Source organism: Sciurus carolinensis, chromosome 2 (assembly GCF_902686445.1).
Source record: "Sciurus carolinensis chromosome 2, mSciCar1.2, whole genome shotgun sequence".
NCBI lineage: Eukaryota > Metazoa > Chordata > Mammalia > Rodentia > Sciuridae > Sciurus > Sciurus carolinensis.
Window position 1 is genome coordinate 155,476,945 of NC_062214.1, and position 20,969 is coordinate 155,497,913.

The 20,969-nt window shown below is 35.8% G+C and overlaps 1 protein-coding gene and 1 pseudogene across 1 annotated transcript in view; both read right to left on the reverse strand.

Annotated features, from left to right (window-relative positions):
• The window catches only part of Dlgap5 (DLG associated protein 5), a 38,547-nt gene extending 18,212 nt beyond the window's left edge, over positions 1 to 20,335 (reverse strand). The window contains exons 1-12 of the mRNA XM_047540355.1: positions 20,209 to 20,335; positions 17,077 to 17,315; positions 11,994 to 12,187; positions 9,419 to 9,481; positions 8,474 to 8,558; positions 8,265 to 8,387; positions 7,437 to 7,507; positions 5,570 to 5,844; positions 4,222 to 4,349; positions 3,699 to 3,825; positions 2,676 to 2,761; positions 1,489 to 1,649 (exon numbers count right to left, since the gene is read on the reverse strand). Of these exons, the coding sequence (XP_047396311.1) occupies positions 1,489 to 1,649; positions 2,676 to 2,761; positions 3,699 to 3,825; positions 4,222 to 4,349; positions 5,570 to 5,844; positions 7,437 to 7,507; positions 8,265 to 8,387; positions 8,474 to 8,558; positions 9,419 to 9,481; positions 11,994 to 12,187; positions 17,077 to 17,314 (1,551 nt within the window). The 5' untranslated portion in view covers position 17,315; positions 20,209 to 20,335. The remainder of the gene's footprint in view (positions 1 to 1,488; positions 1,650 to 2,675; positions 2,762 to 3,698; positions 3,826 to 4,221; positions 4,350 to 5,569; positions 5,845 to 7,436; positions 7,508 to 8,264; positions 8,388 to 8,473; positions 8,559 to 9,418; positions 9,482 to 11,993; positions 12,188 to 17,076; positions 17,316 to 20,208) is intronic.
• LOC124977093 (protein disulfide-isomerase A6-like) lies at positions 13,036 to 14,310 on the reverse strand (annotated as a pseudogene).
• Positions 20,336 to 20,969: the final 634 nt, after the last annotated feature.

Sequence of the window (20,969 nt, forward strand, 5' to 3'; positions counted from 1 at the left end):
TTTTCCTAGCTTACTCTCATTTCTGTGAGGTACATAATGTTAGTTTTCTGAGAAAGCGAGCACAGGGAGAGAGAAAATTTGAGACCTGCAGTCTGAAATATTTGCCTTTCCAATCTCATACTTGATTTGTTACAGGATTTAAGGTGGGAAGCTGTATTCCCTCAGATTTTTCAGGGTGTTGTTCTCCCAGTTTTCAAGATTGCTACTGAGAAATCCCTGGCTATTCTGATTCTTGACACTTTGTAAGAAATTTGTTTCTTTCTCTGAAAGCTTTTAGATTTCCTTCTTTATCCCAAGACTTACACAACTACATTTAATGATGTGGAGTGATGTAGGTTTGGTCTGATTCACAGTGCTAGGCACTGAATGGGCTCATTCAACCTAGAATTCATGTCCTAGAAAAAACTTTTTAAAACGATTTCACTGATCATTTGTTCCCTACAATTATTTTTCTCTTTTTCTGAAATTCCAATTATTTGGATACTATGCTTCATGGACTGTTCCACTTAATTTTCTTATGTGTTCTTTTCCATTTTACATCTCTCTTTGCTCTACTTACTGGGAAATTTCTAGAACTACAAACTCTTTCTATTCCATCTTACATTCTGCTCTTGCTTTTAACTTCAAAAAGCTATTTCAGTGGTTCTATGAATGTTCTTGTTTAAAAAGGTATTTTCATTTGACAGATGAAATGTCTGACCTCTTTAATACTTGCATTTAAATGTTCTTTTCTTCTTTTATTACCCCAATTTGCTCTATCCAAATAGTTTTTTTCCATGATGTTGGATTTGGCCTCTTTCTTTTAGTTCTAAAGTTTAATTCTGGGATTGGTGGTATAGCTCTGTGGTAGAGCTCATGATTATTAGCAGGCACAAAGCCCTGGGTTTGACCTGCAGTACAACCAAAAAAATAAAACTTTCCTCTTCAAATGTTCATTGTTGGTTACTGGCTCTTGAACTTTTTTTATATGCTTATTTCTAAAATAAGTTTAACAAGCTAGAAATTATTACCTACCCTGTACCTTTTACTGATCCTTCTAATGATGTCCTCCATCAGGGAGAGATTTCTACGTTAGAATTAATGTGTACTGTGTAAATGGCTAATCAAGCTACAAACTTCTCTGGGATGGAGGATGTGACTTTTTATTAACTCCTAATACAATGCCTAGCACACAATAGGAACTCAATAACTGTTAGTTGAACTGAACTACTAAAGACTAATTAGACTAAAATGCCTAATTTCTCACATGTAAAACCTCAGTATTCAAGAGTTGGATATAATCTCAATTTCCAACTCACACAGAAATTATCCTAACAACAATGGGGGAGAAAAGGACAGTCATAAAATTTAGTACTTTATAGTTTATAAAGGTGTTTTGAATATCTCAATATTATAGGTACCTAAGCAGCTACTATTACTCCATTTTACTACTGTTACTCAGTTTAAAAAAATTACAAATTACTATATTCAAAATGCTCAAACACATACCTGAAAATTAACCATATCCCAAAATCCATCCAGATCTGCACAGGTAGTCTCCAGTTCACCTCGTTTATATTCACAATCATTCACCAGTTCTTCGAACTGTTTGAATCTTTCCTTAATAAGGAGTCTTGTTTGACCAACTGCTGTGCGAATAAGATCTTTAGCTAAAAGAGATAAAAGACTTTTAAAAATTAAAGGAACAACAGTACCTTCACAGCAGGTCAACCATCTGATAAGATTCTACCCCAAATGTTCTAGGGCTTACAAAATAAAATTTAAAAAAATTTTTTTGGTATCATGGGTTGAACCCAGGGGTGGTTAATTACTGAGCTACATCCTCAGCCCTTTTTACTTTTTACTTTGAGACAGTGTCTTGGCTAAGTTGCTTGAGCCATGCTAAATTGCTGAGGGTGGCCTTCAACTTGCAATCCTCTTGCCTCTACCTCTCAATTCACTGAGATTATAGGTGTGTGCCACTGCACCTAGCCAGAATTAAATTCTTTTTTTTTTTTTTGTGGTGCTGGGAATCGAACCCACAGCCTTGTGCTTGCAAGGCAAACACTTTACCGACTGAACTATCTCCCCAGTCCCCGGAATTAAATTCTTAAAAGCAAAAAAACAAAAAAATTTCTATCACAAAATTTTACCATACAAATAGCATTAATTATTTGCTTTGATTCCTATTAACAACTGGCAATGTTTACTATCATGCATTACTACATAATAAAAAACATTCTACTTCTTATATTTTATAAGATTTCAACCTCAAATAGTTCATTGTACCTAAGTATTGAAGAAGGAGAGAGAGTCCTGACACTGAGAGTCCACAAATAATTTTTTTAAACAGTTTTACCAAATGAGAAACTTTTCAGAAAAAACCTTTCAATATTTATTTAGATAATTTTTATTCAGAAAGTATTTTTGTGTAATAAATACCAGATTCTGACACCACCTATAAAATCATATAGAAATTTCTAAAAATACAGAAAAGTCTTAATACTACTTTAGCATACAGATACTAGGAAACATAGTTTAGAAATGAAAAATTCTTTGCTATTTTGAGTAATAAATCATAAAGTTGGACAACATTTGATTTTTATGTTTTGGATGGATGTTATTAAAAAAACAAAAACAAACAAACAAACAAAAAAACCAAAGCTAAGACCATCAAAAAAATATGTTTTTCCTACCATCATCTGGAATGTCCAATTCAAGCTTCCTGTCCCACTCAAGGCAGTATGAAGTCAATTTCTCAGTTTCTGACTGTAGGATATTTCTAAAATGATGAGATAGATTTCCATTTTGAGTGTTTCCCCCACTGGTATCAGTAATAGCATTATGACACTGTGATACATTATATTAGGAAGGTATGAAAAATAGGCACAATATTACTTTCCCAGAGTTGATACCTAATTATTTTATGAACTTTAACATGTTAAAATCCACAAATGCAAATTGATATTATGTCCATCCTTGTATTCCTAAATCTTACATAGTTGGATGAGCCCAGGAACACACTTTTCAAACTAACATTTCTAGTTTGTCCTGTTTTCATCTTTCAGCATCTAACATTCCTTAATGTTCATTAAATTTTCTGATATTATCCACAGAATAATGTGAAAAAAAACAGGAACTCTAATATCTTACTTGAGGGACTATAAATTGAGGTCATTATTTGCATATGCAAATAAAAAAGCACATAGGTTGTTCTTTGTAGCCCTGACTATAAACCCAATGTTAATGCCTAACAACAGGGTCCTGTAAAACTGTGGTACATCCAATCAGATACTATGCAGTCATTAAAACACAAATCCGCATGTGCATACACACGAGATGAGAAAGCTTTTTAAGTGCTAAAATGGAATATCAACATTTGACATTAAATGAAAATGTTAATAGTGTGTATTATATACTACATGTAATTTAAAGAAAAAATTCTATATTTGTCTACATATGCATTATCTATCTCTGGAAGTATTCACAAGACATGAATGATACTGACCTCCACAAAGGTTCAAACTATGGGGTTGGGAGATACCACTGGAAAGAAAATTTTTCACTTATACCTTTTCCTACTCTTTGAACTAGCAACCACAAGAATGTATTATAATGTAAAAGATGTGTAAAAATCATACCACTAACATACTATGTTAAATATACATAAAACTAAATATTTTAATTTAGGTTTTAAATGACTAGACATTAATACAAACCTGAAATATGGCACATCATGTGTTGGCTGAGACATCTGACCTTCATTTAATTCAAACGCTGGAACGTCTTTTATTGAAAGGTCACTTGAACTTTTAGTAGTAGCTTCATTTTGATTTAAGCTATGTTCTACACATTAAAGAAAATATTACGTATGAATTTCAAAACAGTGATTCTTAAAATAACAGAAAGGCATTTTAAAAAATCCTTCAATTCTTTTCAATGTTGAATTTAAAAATTTTATTTCTGCCTTAATTGTTTCATTCACATATCCTCTTATGTGGCCCTCAAGATTTTTCATCTCTTCAAATTTACAATTATTTCTCATTTTCTCAGTATTTCTTATAACTTTCTCTCCAAATGTCTTTATTTATGCTCTCCTATTTATTTATCTATCTACCTATCTATTTATTTATTTATTTTTGGACCCTGAGGTCATATCTCAGAGATATATAGTAGAATGAGTTCTAAACAAAGCTGATAAATCATAATCCAGAAAAGTAAGTAAAAAATTAAATACTATACCTTGATTCAAAACTGTTAGAGAACCTAAAGGACACAGTAATTTACTTGAATCTTGCTGTACTGTCTTGGTAGAGTAAGTTTTACATTTTGGGGTCAAGATTTCTTTTGTTGCTTCTTGAGTCTTACCACTAAAAACGACAGTAAAAATATATTTCATGAAACATTAATTCCATGTATCTAATTAAGGGATTTCAGAATTGCGTTTGTTTTTTAAAAACCTGGGATTAAAATACCAATGTTTTTATCTTTAAAAAGTAAGTTTATTCTGGAGGGAAAAAAATTTAAACACCTATAATAAGAATGTCCATCTTTATTTACTCTATGAGATTGAAAGACTTTGAAGATCTCTTAATAGAATATAAGCATTTAGTCGTCTTTGATACTGTTGAGTAGTTTCTAATATATTTGTTGTCAGTCTCTGCAAAACAATCTTACCTCTTCTTTTAAAAAGATTCTGATTCCCCCATGCTTTGAAAGTTAAAGGTAATGTTTTAAAGAAACTTGCATCAAAAACCAAAACAAACAATCTGAATTTTTATGGCAGTTTTCTTCTTGTAAAAAATTTATTTCTGTTCTGTTGGGATGGTGGCACATGCCTATAATCCCAGTTACTTGGGAAGCTCAGGAAAGAGGATCTCAAGTTCAAGGCCAGCCTGGGCAATTTAGTGAGACGCTGTCTCAAAATAAAATAACGAGAACTGAAAATGTTGCTCAGTGGTAGAGCACTTTCCTAGCATGTGCAAGGGCTTGGGTTCAACTTCAGTACTGGAAAAAAAAAGAAAACTGTGTATAAAAACTGTGTATGTATATATAAGCGTACAAACATACAGACTTGCACAGATCTGTACTTCTCACTCTATAAATATTTATTTCTTTGTGTTATAATTAAGTCAATTAAGAGCGAATGAAACCCACAAATTGAAGAGTGAAAATAATAAAAATGCATGGGGAAAGCTGAATTTACAAAAGCATTAGAGTACCCTTCTGAGTAATGTTGTGTGTGATTTTTTTTTTTTTTTTTTTTTTTTTTAAGTTGTAGATGGACACAATACCTTTATTTATTTTTATATGGTGCTGAGGATCAAACCCAGTGCCTCACACATGCTAGGCAAGCTCTCTACCACTGAGCTACGACCCCAACCCTGAGTAATGTTTTTCAAAAGAATACATCTTCATCATTTATAATTAGCACACTTCACTAACCTAAATAACTTTTTGAAAGCACAGACCAAATCTAAAAGAGGCATTTGTTGCCACACCCTTCTGAGCAAGGGATTCATTAAGATTTTATGTGTGTGTATGTTTATATGTATATATGTTTTTTCTCTTTTAAGATTTATATTCTTACCCCTCCGGTTTTAAAGGGTTCCAGGTATAACTGGGTGTCAAGAAAGCATTGGCACTTGTGGGAGTCATGACTGTTACTTGATAGGTCTTCAAACCATCCAGTGGATGAAACATAAAATCATTAGGTGCAAAGGAATTCTTTCCTTTGTTTTTTTCGGAACTTTTCTTAGGTAAATTTTCCATTTTTGATAAGATTCCATCTGGATCCATTCCATTTGTTGCACTGGTTTGTGAATTCAAAGTATTTTCTTCATTATCAAGTTTAAAAGAAACAACCTAGATATAAGTAAATGGAACAGGATTGAAAATGTGACAATTGAGCTTTATGTCCCATGTACATAATTTGAAAGAAAAAAATGCAATTAAAATATATACAGGGAATTAGAAGACCAGTTACACTAAACTACTATGATCCTATAGAGAGAAAACCAATTCTTATTAAAGGAGCATAGAACACTAGGCATTACTAGAAAATAAAATCTATGGAAGTTGAAGATGGAAGAAATACTCAACTAACAAATATACTTTTTACTTAAATTACATGGACAATCACAATTAGTTTGAGAATCAGAAATTTAAAATATTGAATATTAGATGACTGCTATTGTTAAGGACCACATTTTTTTTTAAAACAAGTAACCTCATGATAAGAACAATATCTTTCAATATGACACAGTTAGATATACCCTATAAAATATGAAGCATATTTCCTTTTCCAGGTCAATTTGTTATCTGGTATTTAAACGTAAGTTTTAGAAGTTTCTAAGTTTCTGGGATTTTTTGTTTTTCTGTTTGTAATGCTTCCAATTTTTAATGAGATTTGAACTCAAGCCATGGTTATTTCAACCTGGACAGAAGTTTAAGTGGTAACATTATTCTGAAGGCCAGAGTGTCAGTGGAAGTAAAAACTAGTCATAATTTTTTTTTTTTTTTAAATCATATGTGCTAGGCAAGTGCTCTACCACTGAGCCACAACTCCAGTCCAAAAACTACTCATAAATCTTTAAGAGGAAAATAAATCCAAGGGAAGAGCTAGAAAGCCTGTAAAGATTCATCCCTTAGTGCCTTTCTTAGAAGATCTACATTTGAGATTTTTAATTTTTATTTTATTTTATTTTATTTATTTATTTATTTATTTATTTATTTTTTGGGTGCTGGGGATCAAACCCAGGGACTTGTGCTTACAAGGCAAGCACTCTACTGACTGAGCTATCTCCCCAGCCCCTATTTTATTTTTTTTGAGAGGGTTTAAGTTGCTTAGGGTCTTGCCAAGTTGTGAGATTGGACTTGAATTTGTAATCCTTCTGCCTCAGCCTCCTGAGCCAATGAGAACCACTGTACCCAGAAATAATGCCTCTTTTTTATCAATTTATTAGACAACATGCTGGATGCCATCAGAAATGTTACCTTATTTAATACTTAAAACTGATCAATATAGGTATTCTATGTTATAGATGAAAAAACAAACTCAAATTATATAATGTTCCCAAAGATATGCAGCTAATTGGAAGCAGAGACAATAATCAAACCCAGGTCTAAATGAATCCAACATCAATACATTTCATCTTTCTCCATCTTATTTCTGAGCTAATTCTCACATAATGGCTTCTCTCAGCTGTTTTTATTATTTTTTCCATCATCTTTTTGTTAACAAAATTATACTTTCTCTACTTATAAAACTGAGAATAAGACACCTGAAAAAACAACAGTAACAGTAAATTCTCATGATGCTTCCTTATGGTTCAAGAGGCTTTAACACACATGTAGGTTAACTTCTTGAAGCAGCTCTATATGCTTAATTTCAACTTTATGAAAGTAGCAATGAGATTTCCAAAGTATCTAGAGATAAACAGATGTTTATGCTCTACCTTGTCAGGTTTTGTTTCTATCTTTTTCACAGGTCTTCCTTTATTTGGTGCTTTTCTTTCAGGTTCATTATCTACAATAAAAATGAAATAAGAACCAATTTTGACAGATAAAAAATGCTGCATTAAAGGTACTAGGTAATCTGGGAAAGGAAAAAAGGTGGTAACAGGAATGTATGTCTTGATGGATTTTTATGATTAAAAGTCACATTATAAAAAGGGATAAAAACAAATGAAATTTCCTGCCAAACACAGGCCACCTGTTTCAAAACAAAACAAACATGTTTTATCTTTTTCCTCTGAATACAAAACACATCTTATAGACAGGTAACAAAGAAAAGCACCAAGAACAACCAGCACCAAAAATAAATAAAAAATCACCCAAGGTTCCGTTACTGAATTGATACTTCAGCATGTTTTTTTTTTCCATTTTTTCTATGTCCCCATGTTCATGTATTACTTTTCAGAATTTAACCTGATTTTTTTCCTTCCCCCACTTAGTGTATCTTTACTATGTTATTAAATGTACTTTGACAGCATTGTTATTAGCAGCTACATTGTATTTCACCAAATGTATAAAGTAAGATTTACCTGGACCAAGAATTATTCACTTCCCAAAGCACTGTTTATACTAACTCAGGTGTTTTAACATCCCAGCACTCCTTGTGTGCTAACTGAAAGTCAGGACACAGACTCTGCTTTCAGGATTGAACTTTCCATTTCCCTCTTTCCTATTCAAAAAATACATGCTGATTTAAAAAATTAAACACAATAATAACCTCAAGGGCCAAAACATTCTGATTTAGTTACTGATCAAGAAATAGTTCTTACCATTAGTGGCTCTTGTGACTGGCTTTCTTGTAGTGTTAGTTGAGACTGTTCTGACAATCTGGGTTGCTGCTTGAGTAGTAGATCGGGTTATTCTCACTGATGTGGGCGCAATAGGCCGAATAACTAGCAAGGGGAAGACAACCTAATCAAATCTCTTTGTCTTAATATGTCATTACTGTGATAACACCAGTAACTGTTAATACTCCTACCTGTTTTCTCTTTGTCCAATACCTTCTTTTCTGAAGTCTGTCTTTGACCAGGTCGAATTGCTCGAACATCAATCCCATTCTCAATCTATTTAAGAAATAAGGTACTATGTGATTTAAACTACAACTTTCAATTGTAAAATGATCCCTCAACTGAATCCTGACAATTAAAATTACCCAGCAAAAAATCTATTAACCCAAATAAAATGAAACAAGGAAAGTTTTCCACTATGGATACTTCCTTATATCCGATTTTTAGAGTCCTAGAATTAAGAACGACAATCCAAGCTATTAAATATAGCTGACTATAACCTTCTGATGGTCCTTAAACTCGAAAGTCATGCTTTCATTTCAAGAGCCTTGAATTTTGCTTAGAAAATTACTCTTTTGGATAGAAAACTCTTTCCCATGATTTACTTCCTTAGAGACCCCATTCAAAATGCCACCATTTTAGTTGGGCTCTCCCTGATTAGCCCAATCAAAATTCTACCCTACATACTTCTGGCATTCCCTAACTCTCTTCTTTTTTAATCTTCTCCATAATATTTATAATCATACACACACACACACACACACACACACACACACACACATACATATGTATAAACTGCCAGTTTTCTATGTCAGTTCCATGAAGTCAGAGAATTTTGTTTTATTCTTTGTGTATCCTATAGACTAGAAAAATGCCAGGAAAGTGGTAGTGATTCAAAATTTACCAAATACATGAAACTTAGCTTTCTGACCAGATGTGAGTCATGCTATTTCTCTTTGACCACTCCATTTTATCTTAGTAACCATAATATCACCTGCTATGTGCTTTTCATAGCACATATTTTCAGCTATTTGCATTTCATACAAACATATGAAATACATATGGAATACATAATAGGAGTCCAATAAACAAAGACGGTGACACAAAGTTTGGTATGGATCTACTATCAACTATACCTTAGTTTGTTCAATTTGTTCCTTGGCCTTTGATCTTGTAATCCGTGCAGAAGATGGAATAGCCTTTAACAGTAAAAAGAAAATCAAGTTTAAAAAAAAAAATAAAAGAAGAATCAGGAAAAGCTCACTTCTATATCTCATTATGAAATGAAATTCCCAGTTTAATATTAAATTTTATCCTCAATTATTTATGGTAAAAAGATACTAACTAGAAATTCCTATTGTTTTTCTGCTTCTGGCTGGATTTAAATTTTTTTTGGTATTGGGGAGTAAATTCAGGGGCACTTAACCATTGAGCCATGTCTCCAGTCCTTTTTATATTTTTTTCAGAGAGAGGGTCTTGCTAAGTTGCTCAGGCTAGCTGGGAACTCCTGATTCTCCTGCCTCATTCTCCTGAGCCACTGGGATTATAGATGTGCATTACCAAGCCAGGCTACATCAAAATTTAGTAGTTTCAAAACGTACTCATATTTCTCCATGAGGGAAAAAAACTTCAGACTATATTTTACTTGTACTAGAATCCTCACTAATATGATTAGTTAGACATATTTGGGAAGGGGATGGTAAGCAGACTAGAGTATTAGATCTTTCATTTTCTGTTTATAAAAAGATTTTCAGCTTACTTTTTGAGTTTTGATAATTTGCTTTCAAATCTCATGATTATGTACTTTTCCACTGTTAATAAGAAAATGGAGATGTGAACACAAAATGCAGAAAAAAAATCTAGCAGGAGAAAGACTAGGGTGATAAGTTGTCAACTCTAAAGTTGCCCCAACCCAGGAAACCCAATTTTCATTCGTTCATTCTTCTGAGCTACTGACTATTCTAAAAGTATATAGCACAGATCTCATTTTAAATAATGTGTTTCTAAGATCTCATTGTATATGCATTCCTGATTTAAACAAGAATTGAATGATATAAAGGCCTAAGATATTGACTACTTTTCTGGGCCTCATGAAGCTCACTGATTCACTTGCATATTTTTTATTATTTACTCTGTGTATAGCATGATCTTAGGGTAATAAAGAATAGACCAAAACTAATGGCTGTAGTTCAAGTTGAAAAGATAAAGCTAAATCCATTCTTGGTATGTTAGAGGAGGGAGAGATTATTTCTGTTTGCAAGAACAACAAAGACTGCTTGGAAGGGTTACATTTAGGCTGACTTTCCCAGAATATGTAGGATGTTAGTCACTGGTTCAAATTGTAAATAACTATTTAAAAATTGTAGGCAGAAGGGAGAAAGAGGCCCGTTGTTGTATTAAATAACAAAATTCACTAATAATTGTTTTTTATTCTACTTAGGCAATACTCTTTACTGAGTTGCTTTCATTATACATTCTAAAGGAAAGCCTATTTCTTTAGCACTAGGTTTTCACAGAGATTTGGAGAAACAAAATGGCATGTAATCTAGAGAAGTCTATAATTTAGACTCTACACATTTTTATAATTTCATATATATTTATTGAAAGGGTTTCATTTAATCCTATAGTTTAAGCCACATCTATATCCCCGTTATATCCTAAGTCCATATCTTAGCACCAATCTCCATTCTGTTTTCCAAATTTTTATTCCCAACTGCCTATGTAGGTGGCCCAAACAGTTAAAAGACAGAGAGAAAAGAAAAAGTTCATGAACATGCACATATGGAAGCTTATTACTTTTGTCTTCCTTATCTCTTTGGCAGTAGCAGAATTTGTACATTTGTTCAGACTAATAGTTTCAGAATCACCTTGTCTCTGACTCTTAATTCCTTAAGCCCCCATCACTTACTTGGACACCAGTCTTGTCAAATATATCAATCAAAATGTCTTTTTAAACTCACTGTCCCAGACCACTTAGTTTACTGATTCTGCTGCAATAGTCTCACAAATTGTCTTCTTATCCATAAATGCTTTCCCTTCTAGACTATAATTTTTAAGGCCAGGGTAGACTTTCTGAATTATTAATTCGATAATGGCACTACCTCTTTTATAAATCTCCCCTGACTCTCCATAACTTATAAGATAAATGCCTAATCCTTTGATACAGCATTGTTTGGCCTGACTGCACCAGACTTCCTAATCTTACCCTCTCCATTTATATATAATCTAATTTTCTTTTCTTTCTTTCTTTTTTTTTTTTTTTTTTTTTGGTGGTGGTAGGGTTTGAAACCAGGGGTGTTCTACCATTGACCAATAGCCCTATTCCTTTTTATTATTTTTATTATTTTATTTTTTTTTTGCGGTATTGGGGATAGAACCCAGGGCATTGTGCTTGCAAGGCAAGCACTCTACCAACTGAGCTATCTCCCCAGCCCCTTTTTATTTTATTTTGAGACAGGGTCTCACTAAGATGCTAAGGCTGATCTTGAACTTGGAATCCATCTGTTTCAATTTTCCGAGTCGCTGCACCTCAGGAAACCCGATTTTCATTCTTCTGAGCAGTTAAGTCATTCCCACCTTCTACCAATTAGTTAATCAGTTAAATTAGTAAGGGGACTAACGGAAAAGGGGTTGGTCATTTTATTTCTTAAAGAAAGCTCCAGATAAAAAGAACTATTATTCCTCTATATCAAGTTAAGATCAGAAACTTACCTTTTTTGGCTCAGTTTTCATAGCATTTGGATTTGATAAAAGAAAGCAAGGTGCATCAGGTCTATAAAGACCCATTTTAAATATTCCTCGTTTAGTTTTCTCTCTCTGTTCTTTTAATTTTTGAAGTTGCTTTTCTTCTTTGTATTTTTGGAGCATTTGCTTTCGTTGTTCACTTAGAACAGTTTTTGCTGACTCTAAGCAAGAAAAAAAATCAAAACACCATAACATATAAAACATTTCAGACAAAAGTTATAGCAAATACTTTAAAAATCATTTTGTCTAACTTTAACTGCTGCTAAGAAATGCTTTTAATAATTTGTTAACTCCTCAACACTGTTATTTTAACCCCTAACTAATTACTATTCCTTCTGTGTGACTTCACTTGTTCAAATATTAATGTCTTACTGTACGTACTAGGCACGTATTACTTCTTTATTTTTTTGATACTGGGATTTGAACCCAGGGGTGCTTTACCACTAAGCTATACCCCCAGCCCTCTTGCCCTTCTTTTATTTTGAGGCAGGACCTTGGTAAGTTGTGGAAGCCGGTCTTGAATTTTCCCTCCTCTTGCCCCAGCCTCCCCAGTTGCTGGGATTTTAGGCATGCACCATAGTGCCCAGCATTATTACTTTAATTTTTTTTTGGCATTGTCCAAAATATCATTTTATTCTTTAATGGAAAAAGTAATTGATATTCAAATGAAGGAATCACATTTTAAAAAACCTATATATAAGAAACAGCCTTCAAGAACATTCAAGCAGCAGTTAGAGGGAGGAAAAACGTTTCTACAGCCCAGTTTTCTTCAAAATACATGAGAGAATACAATCTAATTCACTGGCTACAAAATTCATAGAATTTTTCAATGTTTTCTTGAGATACAAAATCTCACTGGTGCAGTGTTTTCAAATGACCAATCAAGTGCTACTTCTTGGTTAAAATGGCCACTGGTAGATTAGCCTAATTGTAAAGAATGCTTCCTCACTGCTGGAAAATCTGTTGACTCCCAAGAAAAGAAAATGACCTGAAGCCTGGGCTGTGGCTTTCACAATTCATCTTCCTCCAAGTCATCAAGCTCCACATCGCTGAGGTCAATGTCATCCTCTACAGGAAGCTAACCATCCCTGCCATTCCAGGGCTCTCTTGCAGTGATAGCAGGAAAGGTATCACCTCCCACTGGTGCACGCCCAGAAGACAGCTCTCTGAGAAACCCATCAATGCTTTGCTCACTGAAAGACCCTTTTAGAAGAGCAAATTTTATCCTGTGTGCATTAATGGCTGCCAAGGCAGGGTATCCAAACCCTCGAATACCTAGCACCTGTTCAGAGCCACCCCATTTTCTTGGATTTGTCTGCCAACTTGAGAAAAACTTCCAAGTAAGAATTTCTGCCTGCAGCTCCTGTGTTGAGGATGTGGGGCAGCACAGTCATGAATGCAGAACTGGTGCTCCTCCCATGTACTCTTGGCAATGTCCTCATTGATTATCTCAAGCAGCTCAGGACGGGGGGCATTACTAGAAAACAAATCAAGGGACTGGGACACCGTGCAAATCTTGTCCGCCCACCATCCACAGGAGACTGGTCTTTCTGAAACATCTTGATTGTAGGCAATCCCCCAATCCCGTATCAACTGGCTAGAACCTGATTCATAGTGTCCATAGCTGCTGGCTTCACTTTCCCTTTGGTTTGCTCCTTTTCTTCTATAGCTGCAGCAGCCCACTCAGGCTCCAGGTTCTTGCAGTGTCCACACCAAAGGGCATAAAACTCAACCATCCACACATCTTCACTGTCACGGACATTCTTATCAAAGCTGTTGTCTGTCGGCTCATTCACATCCTTCTTTCTTGAACTATCATTTCTGCCTTGTTTTCCAGAACCACATCCACCACTCTTTCCCCCGGAGGTGATCCTTTACAAGCTGACAGAGAACTGAGAGCAGCATCCACAATGGCTTCACCATTTCTGCCACCCTGATAATCTTCTGGTCTGTTTTTTTGGATCCAAAAAATCTTGATGGTAGGAAATCCTGAACACCATAATGACCTCCTAGAGACTGATTTTTAACTGCATCAACTGCACCACTTTTGCAACATCTTTTAAAGCAGTTGCTGCTTTCTTCCATTATGGTGGTAACCTTTGGCAATGACCACACCATGGAGCATAGAATTGTACAAGCCACAAACTGTTACTCTGAATAACTTTCTGTTGAAATTAGATGGAGTTAATGCAATGTCAGCGTCACTAGAGGAATACAGATCATTCACTGAGAGAAAGAAGGTACAGTTCACCAGACAGAGCCCCAGGTGAGTCATACCCAACAATGGCAAGTCCTTCGCAGCAATGCTCCTTTCCCACACTCGTGTCCAGTCCTTGGCAGCTCTGGCTGCGGCAGGATGGCCCCTGGGGGACGGATGCTATTACTTCAATTTTAAATTAACTTGTTAGACAGTCTTCTAAAGACCCACAGTATTAAATGTCATTCACTTTATATCTGTATGCCATATTTGCTTTCTTGGGTTTTTTTACTCCCCTTTTTACTCATTCCTCTAGTCTCCATGGTTTTCTTTTTTAATTTTATTTTTTGGCAGTACTGGGGATTGAACACAGGGTCTTTCTTGCACATAGGCAAGTGCTTCATCACTAAGCTACATCCCAGGGTTTTTATTTATTTTGAGACAAAGCCTTGATACGTTGCTTCAAACGTGTGACCTTCCTGCCTTGGCCTCCTGAGTAGCTGAGATTATGGTACACGACCACATCAGCTCCTCCATGTTCTTCTATAAACTGGAAATTATATCTAAGGGTTTGATTAGACTCCAGTTCAAATGTTGGGGCAAGATTATGCCCTGGATGGTGCTGAGATTCTGTCTTGAACCATTCCAATATGGCTTCCATTGCCTGAACTTCATTTTACCAAAACTACTGAAGATCATCAGTGCTCTCCAACAATGAGAAGTTTAAATTCTCACTGCTGATATTCCTTGAGCTAATAAGCAATACTGACAGTTTGTCAGTCTTGCCTCCTTGATAGGCACTTTTTCACTTGCTTTGTAGTGTATTATTCTTTTGGTCATTTCTAACTTCATATGGGGCTGCCCCTCAGTTCTTTGCTTGTTTCCCCTCATGTCCTTGCCTGCTAAATGTTGAAGTGCTCACCCCTTTTCTCTCCTTTTTCCACTCAGAACTCTGGATAATCACACTAAGTTTTACAATTTCAAATACCATATAAAAGTCAGTAACTCCTAAATTTATATCTCTCATTCAGACTTTCTCCCCAACTCATCTTGGGTATCTAATTATCTTTTCATCATCTCCTCTTACATGTCTAATAAGCATCACAATTTAACACGGCTAAAATTGAACTTTTTTTTTTTTTTGGCAGTGCTGGGGATTGAACCCAGGGCCTTGTGCTTGTGAGGCAAGCACTTTACCAACTGAGCTATCTCCCCCAGCCCGAACTTTTAATTTTAATAGCACCAAGGAAAAAACAAATTACCACACTCTAAAAACTATTCCTCAGTATTTTGTAATTTTGCAAATAGCCATTCCACTTTTCACTTATTCTCAGACAAAAAATGTTTGGTTCTTTCGAAGCTTTTCCATATCATTCAATGCCCCTGTTTTCATTTCCTCTCAGCTCCTAAGGGATGTTCTTCTTTTCTTTCTCTCCCAGACTACCAGTCCATTTCCTCTGAACTTCAAACGGCACTGATGATATCATGTTAAAAACAAAAACAAAAGAAACCCACAACAGTCTTTGTTTAATTCTTTGTCCCTTACTTTCCTTCAGAATCACAAAAATGATAAATCTGGAAGAAATGTTTTAAGCTAATGTTACCCTTTACAGAATCAATTAAGTGCCCTGTATTTCCCACACTGTTCCTGGAAATTGATAAATCTGACGTAGTGAATAATTAAACAACTTGACACCTCATTTTCTTTCTCTATAAAACTTATAAGACTGAATCTTCTATCATTTTCCATTTACCGTGGCTTCATTTTACTGTCATCTAGCTCCTAATGTGAGCTATCTAAACAATAAAATAGAACTCCAGTGACTCCTGGTTAAATGAAAAGTCATTTCTTATTCTTCTTCCCTATAAATCCCTTGCCTTCTAAGACACTATAGTTTCATCTTTTTCTGAGTTTTTTTTTTTTTTTTTTTTTTCCTGTCTAATGGCCCCAAATCATTTTGGGCAAACTGTAAGGATAAATTCTTTGCTCTTCTCTGTTTTTGAGTGATCCTTTCATTTTTTTCCATATCTTTATTAGTACATTATATGTGAAATGTAACATATTCATACATGCACAAAAAAATAACAATATAATTTAGTCAGTGTAATTCCCCAGTGTTTCCCTTTTCCCTTTCCTCCTCTCTCCCCTGGTTACTTTCCTCTACTGTATTGGTCTTCCTTCTATTTTCATGAGATTTCCAACCACCTTGTTCTCTCTAGCTTCCACATGAGAGAAAAGGAAACATGATCCTTGACTTTTTGACATTTCTCTTAATAATGCTCAAATTCTATCCATTTTCCTGCAAATGACATAATTTTATTCTTCATGGTTGAACAAAACTCAATTGTGTGTGTATACACACACACATTTTCTTTCTATTCATTCATTGAGACACCTAGGTTGGTTCCATAATTTGGCTACTGTGAATTGTGCTGTTATATACACATATTGATACACACACATCTACTTTAATTTTTTCGGATAAATACCCAGGAATGATGTTATCTTATTCTTAATCCACAGGTTCCTTACTCATTCTATTTTTATCTTCTTATTAATTCATCTTATCATTACTTATCTAAGTTCTAGAAGAACTTTAGGTTTCCTGTAAGGCAGTATAGATAATAAAATGCTATAGTACCTCCATAGGAAAATGGCATTAGCCTAGCTAAGGATCTTTATGGCTTTTACTTTAAATGGCTAGGACTTAGTTGTAGAAAACACCAAGTTATTTAAAATAGTTCAAAGCTCCATTCTTCTAGCCAGTTTTGTTTTGCTCTTACTCACAGGCATTAAAATCAACTTCCATTCATTTTTAGAAGTACTTAAAACTACAACAGAACTTTACTTACTTGGCTTGGTACTGGCCTTTTCTGGAATAAGCTCTTGCGATGTCTCATCTAATTCAACAAGATGTCTACCTTCCAAGGTTGGAATATTGACATCTTTCAAACCAAAGTGTCTATTTCGTTGGTATTCCTTATGTCTGTTTTCTTTCTGAGACAGTGATTTCCTATGAGCAATTTTGGTTCTAATCATTTCAGTACTTAAATCCTTTCTGTGATGACTGGCAAAACGTGACGAAGACATCCTGCCAGGGAAATAGAAGCCAACATGGATTTTCATTTAGTTATTTTAAAAAATTAAGATTCCAATTCATTCTCCCTCCCACTTCAGAGCTCTTTGAAATAAAACTATTAAAATGCATAATGGAATAATGTGACAATGAACAGTAGGAAAGAGATTATCAAGGGACAAAATGCTGTGACCTATTTTGGGGTTCTAAATAGGAACTTGTTTGACAGACGAAGTGAAGTCCAGAAAAACTATAGTCTAGAATGTACACAAGAGGCCCTAGGATTGCCATAAAGGACACTAGAAGAGGGCAAGTAAAGGTGAAAACAGGGAAAGTGAAGGACTGTATATAGAACAGTTGCCTTAATCTTCCCTGTGTTACCAGGCAACACTATTACCACCTCCTCTAGCTGCTTCTCCACAGTTTGATTAAACTGCATAAAACTCATTTTTCCTTTCTCCATTTCTTGTCTATTTCTTAATCTTGTGGACACTGAATACAGCCAGCAGGGATTCAGGCAGGATCCCTGGGGGAAGTTGCCAGTAACACCTTGCTGATGAATACAGGAAGCCTAGTATTTCTTCTCACTTCAACAAACAAACAAACACACCAGATGTCTATGAGACTTGTCTGAAAAATAGGCAGTTGGATTTTTAAGACCGAAAAGGAAGGGTTTTCAGGAATAATTACCATAGTGATGCAGAAAGATAACATCAATTTGCCCTATTATTTTTATCCAAGCAAGAAAACACATAGTTTACTTGGCACACACCCTCTTCTTAGAAAGATCTTTGAGAACATGTTCAAGAAAAACAAGAAGGTCAGTAAAGACAATGTCATGAGTTCTAACAGTGAATCCAAATGAGAATAATAAAGGAAAGTGGACTGTTTGAGGGGGTCACCTATGCAGCTGATAAGGAAACTACAAAGCTAGAGAGAAGACATGTTCTCCAAAATAAAAGTCTTGACAGTTAAAAGCAGGGAAGAGGGTCCACTCCATGTTTAGGAAGTCAAAAAAGTTATAGGCACCACAAGTATGAGAAATACTTTCTATCATTATACTCTCTACTAGGTTTTTGTTATTGCTTCTTGTAGTGCTGGGGATCAAACCCAGGGCTTTGAGCTTGTTGCACCACCACTGAGTTACATTCCCAGACCTCTCAACACACTTCTGATATAAATCAGGCAAGCAATCAGTTTGCAGGGGACTCCAGTTGGGTGCATTCTAATTCAATCCAATTCTTTTATTTTTTATATTTTACAGACTGCATTTTGATTCATTGTACACAAAGGGGGTACATCATTTCATTTCTAGGGTTGTACACAATGTAGATTCATACCATTCGTGTAATCATAAATGTATGTAGGGTAATGATGTCTGTCTCATTCCACCATTTTTCATACTCCTGCTCCCTCTCATTTCCCTCTGCGTGATCTAAAGTTCCTCCATTCTTCTCTCACCCCCCCACCCCCATTATATATCATCATCCACTTATCAGGGAAAACAATCTGATTCTATCTACCTGAAGACAGCATGAGATCCCACAAATTAAGGGCTCAATCCTTCAAGACTGCCCCCACATCCCATGTCAGATTGTTTGACCTGTGCTACTAACTGACTAGCTATATATCAGGGTTCCCATAACTCCCTTTTCTCTGGCTGCACTTGCTAAAGCAGCTTAAGATCTCAGGGAAGCACTTAACTTCCATATACTGGTTTATTACAAAGGCGGTAATAAAAGGTAAAGATGAAGAGATGCATAAAACAAGGCATGTTTCTAGGCTATCTTCAAGCACATCACCCTCCATGAACCTCCACATTTCTATCTGAAGGTTCTTAAAACCCTGACCTTTCAGGTTTTATGAAAGCTCCATTACCAAGACATGATTGATTAAATTATTGGCCAAAGGTGTGATCAACTCCATCTCCAGCTTCTCTTCCCTCCCTAGAGGTTGGGGGATGGGGCTGAAAGACATTTTAATCCAGTCTTGGGCTTTCCAGAGACCAACTCTCATCCTAAATTTGCTTAACGGCTGTCATCCACCATTAGCATACAAAAGATATCACTTTGAAAGATCCAAAGATTTTAGGAGTTGTATGCCAAAAAACCGTGAAAAAAAAACAAATACAACAGGTATACTATACTCTTCAACAAGAAAGTTCACTAGAAAACTCCAGATAAAAGAAAAATTGGCACAAGAAATGCGATGTTACACATTTTTAAGCAATTAGCAAGAGCATTAAAAATGAGAATCCATCCGACCTGGATGCCAGTAACATTCTCCTTAAAGAGTCCAGGAAAAGTGACATGGGCTGTGCTTTTCATGAAGAATTCTCCTCTACCATGTGATTTGTTATTATTACGTAATTTGCTAAATCTTAAATAAAAAGTTGAAACTTGTTATTAGTTATTTTAAAAGACAATCTAACCCTAAAAAGTAGTTTACTATTATTGCCATTGGACAGATAAGGTAAATTAACTTCCCACATTTGCACAGCTAAAAGATGGTCATCCCGACCATCAGGTCAGGATGCCTGCCTTTTTCACACACAGCTGTTTTCTTTGCTGCCTGGAGTTTCTTCCAACTTGAAAGTCTAGAATGCGTTAGTCTTGGTTGCCTAGAAGTTCTCAGCTGGGAGTCTTTAGTCGTCAAAGGATCTGGAAGGAGCTCCAGCAGTGTTAAAAGTCTATCGTGGTGCCACCTCAAAAGTCAATGCCACCCTAGTGGTAAAACGCTGACTGCTGTATAAGCCACGGCAACAAACATCGACACTTCTGGAAGATCGTGCCATCAGCTTCGGGAGAGCCGGCGACACGATCCCGGAGAGCCCCCACCCCCGAGCGGCGACCGGCTCGCAGTCCCCAGTCCTCAGACCTTCTCCGACAGCTCCCCGGAACCCACCTACCTGAAACACCTTCTACTGCGAAACTTCTACCAAACTAAAAGTAGAGGCGTCCTCCGGATCTGGACGACCTCGGTCGCTTCCGAAGCAGGAACGCCAAAAGCCGAATCTGCGCAAAATTCAAACCTTCCGTACCAAGCCTCTGATTGGAGGGGCTTTAACCAGCACTTCCGGGAAAGTGCCCGCCTCTTCCTTTCAGCGAGTCTTGCCATAGGCTCGCTCAGTGCGACATTTGAATTGATTGAAAGGCGAAGGGACGGTTCAATGGATGGGTGTGATGGGAAAAATAGGCGGGACCACCAGCCTGGAGGAGCGGAGGGAGCCTTAGGGGCGTTCAGTCCAGAATTCTGGAAGCAAGCTGCAAGCAGTGGGCGAGCTTGTCCCACGGCCTTGAACTGCCAGAAATTCTCGATCTTGTTTAGTCACAGAAATCCAGAAGACATTATTATCCAGAAAACATTTTATTTTGTTTATTTGCCGTACTGGGAACAGAACCTAGCGGCTCTTTATTCCTGAGCTATATCCCCAGTTCCCCTCCGTCTTTTTTAAATTTTTGAGACAGGGTCTTACTGAATTGCTGAGACTGACATCGAACTTGAAATCCTACTGCCTCCGTCTCCCACTACGCCCAGCTTTTTAACATTTAAAAGAAAGGGCCCACCACACAAATTCCTCCTTACATGTTTAGTGTTTTTTCTCAGTCCTTTTTTTTTTTTTTTTTTTTTTTTTTTTTGGTTAAGGAGAAATTTACATATGATGAAAAG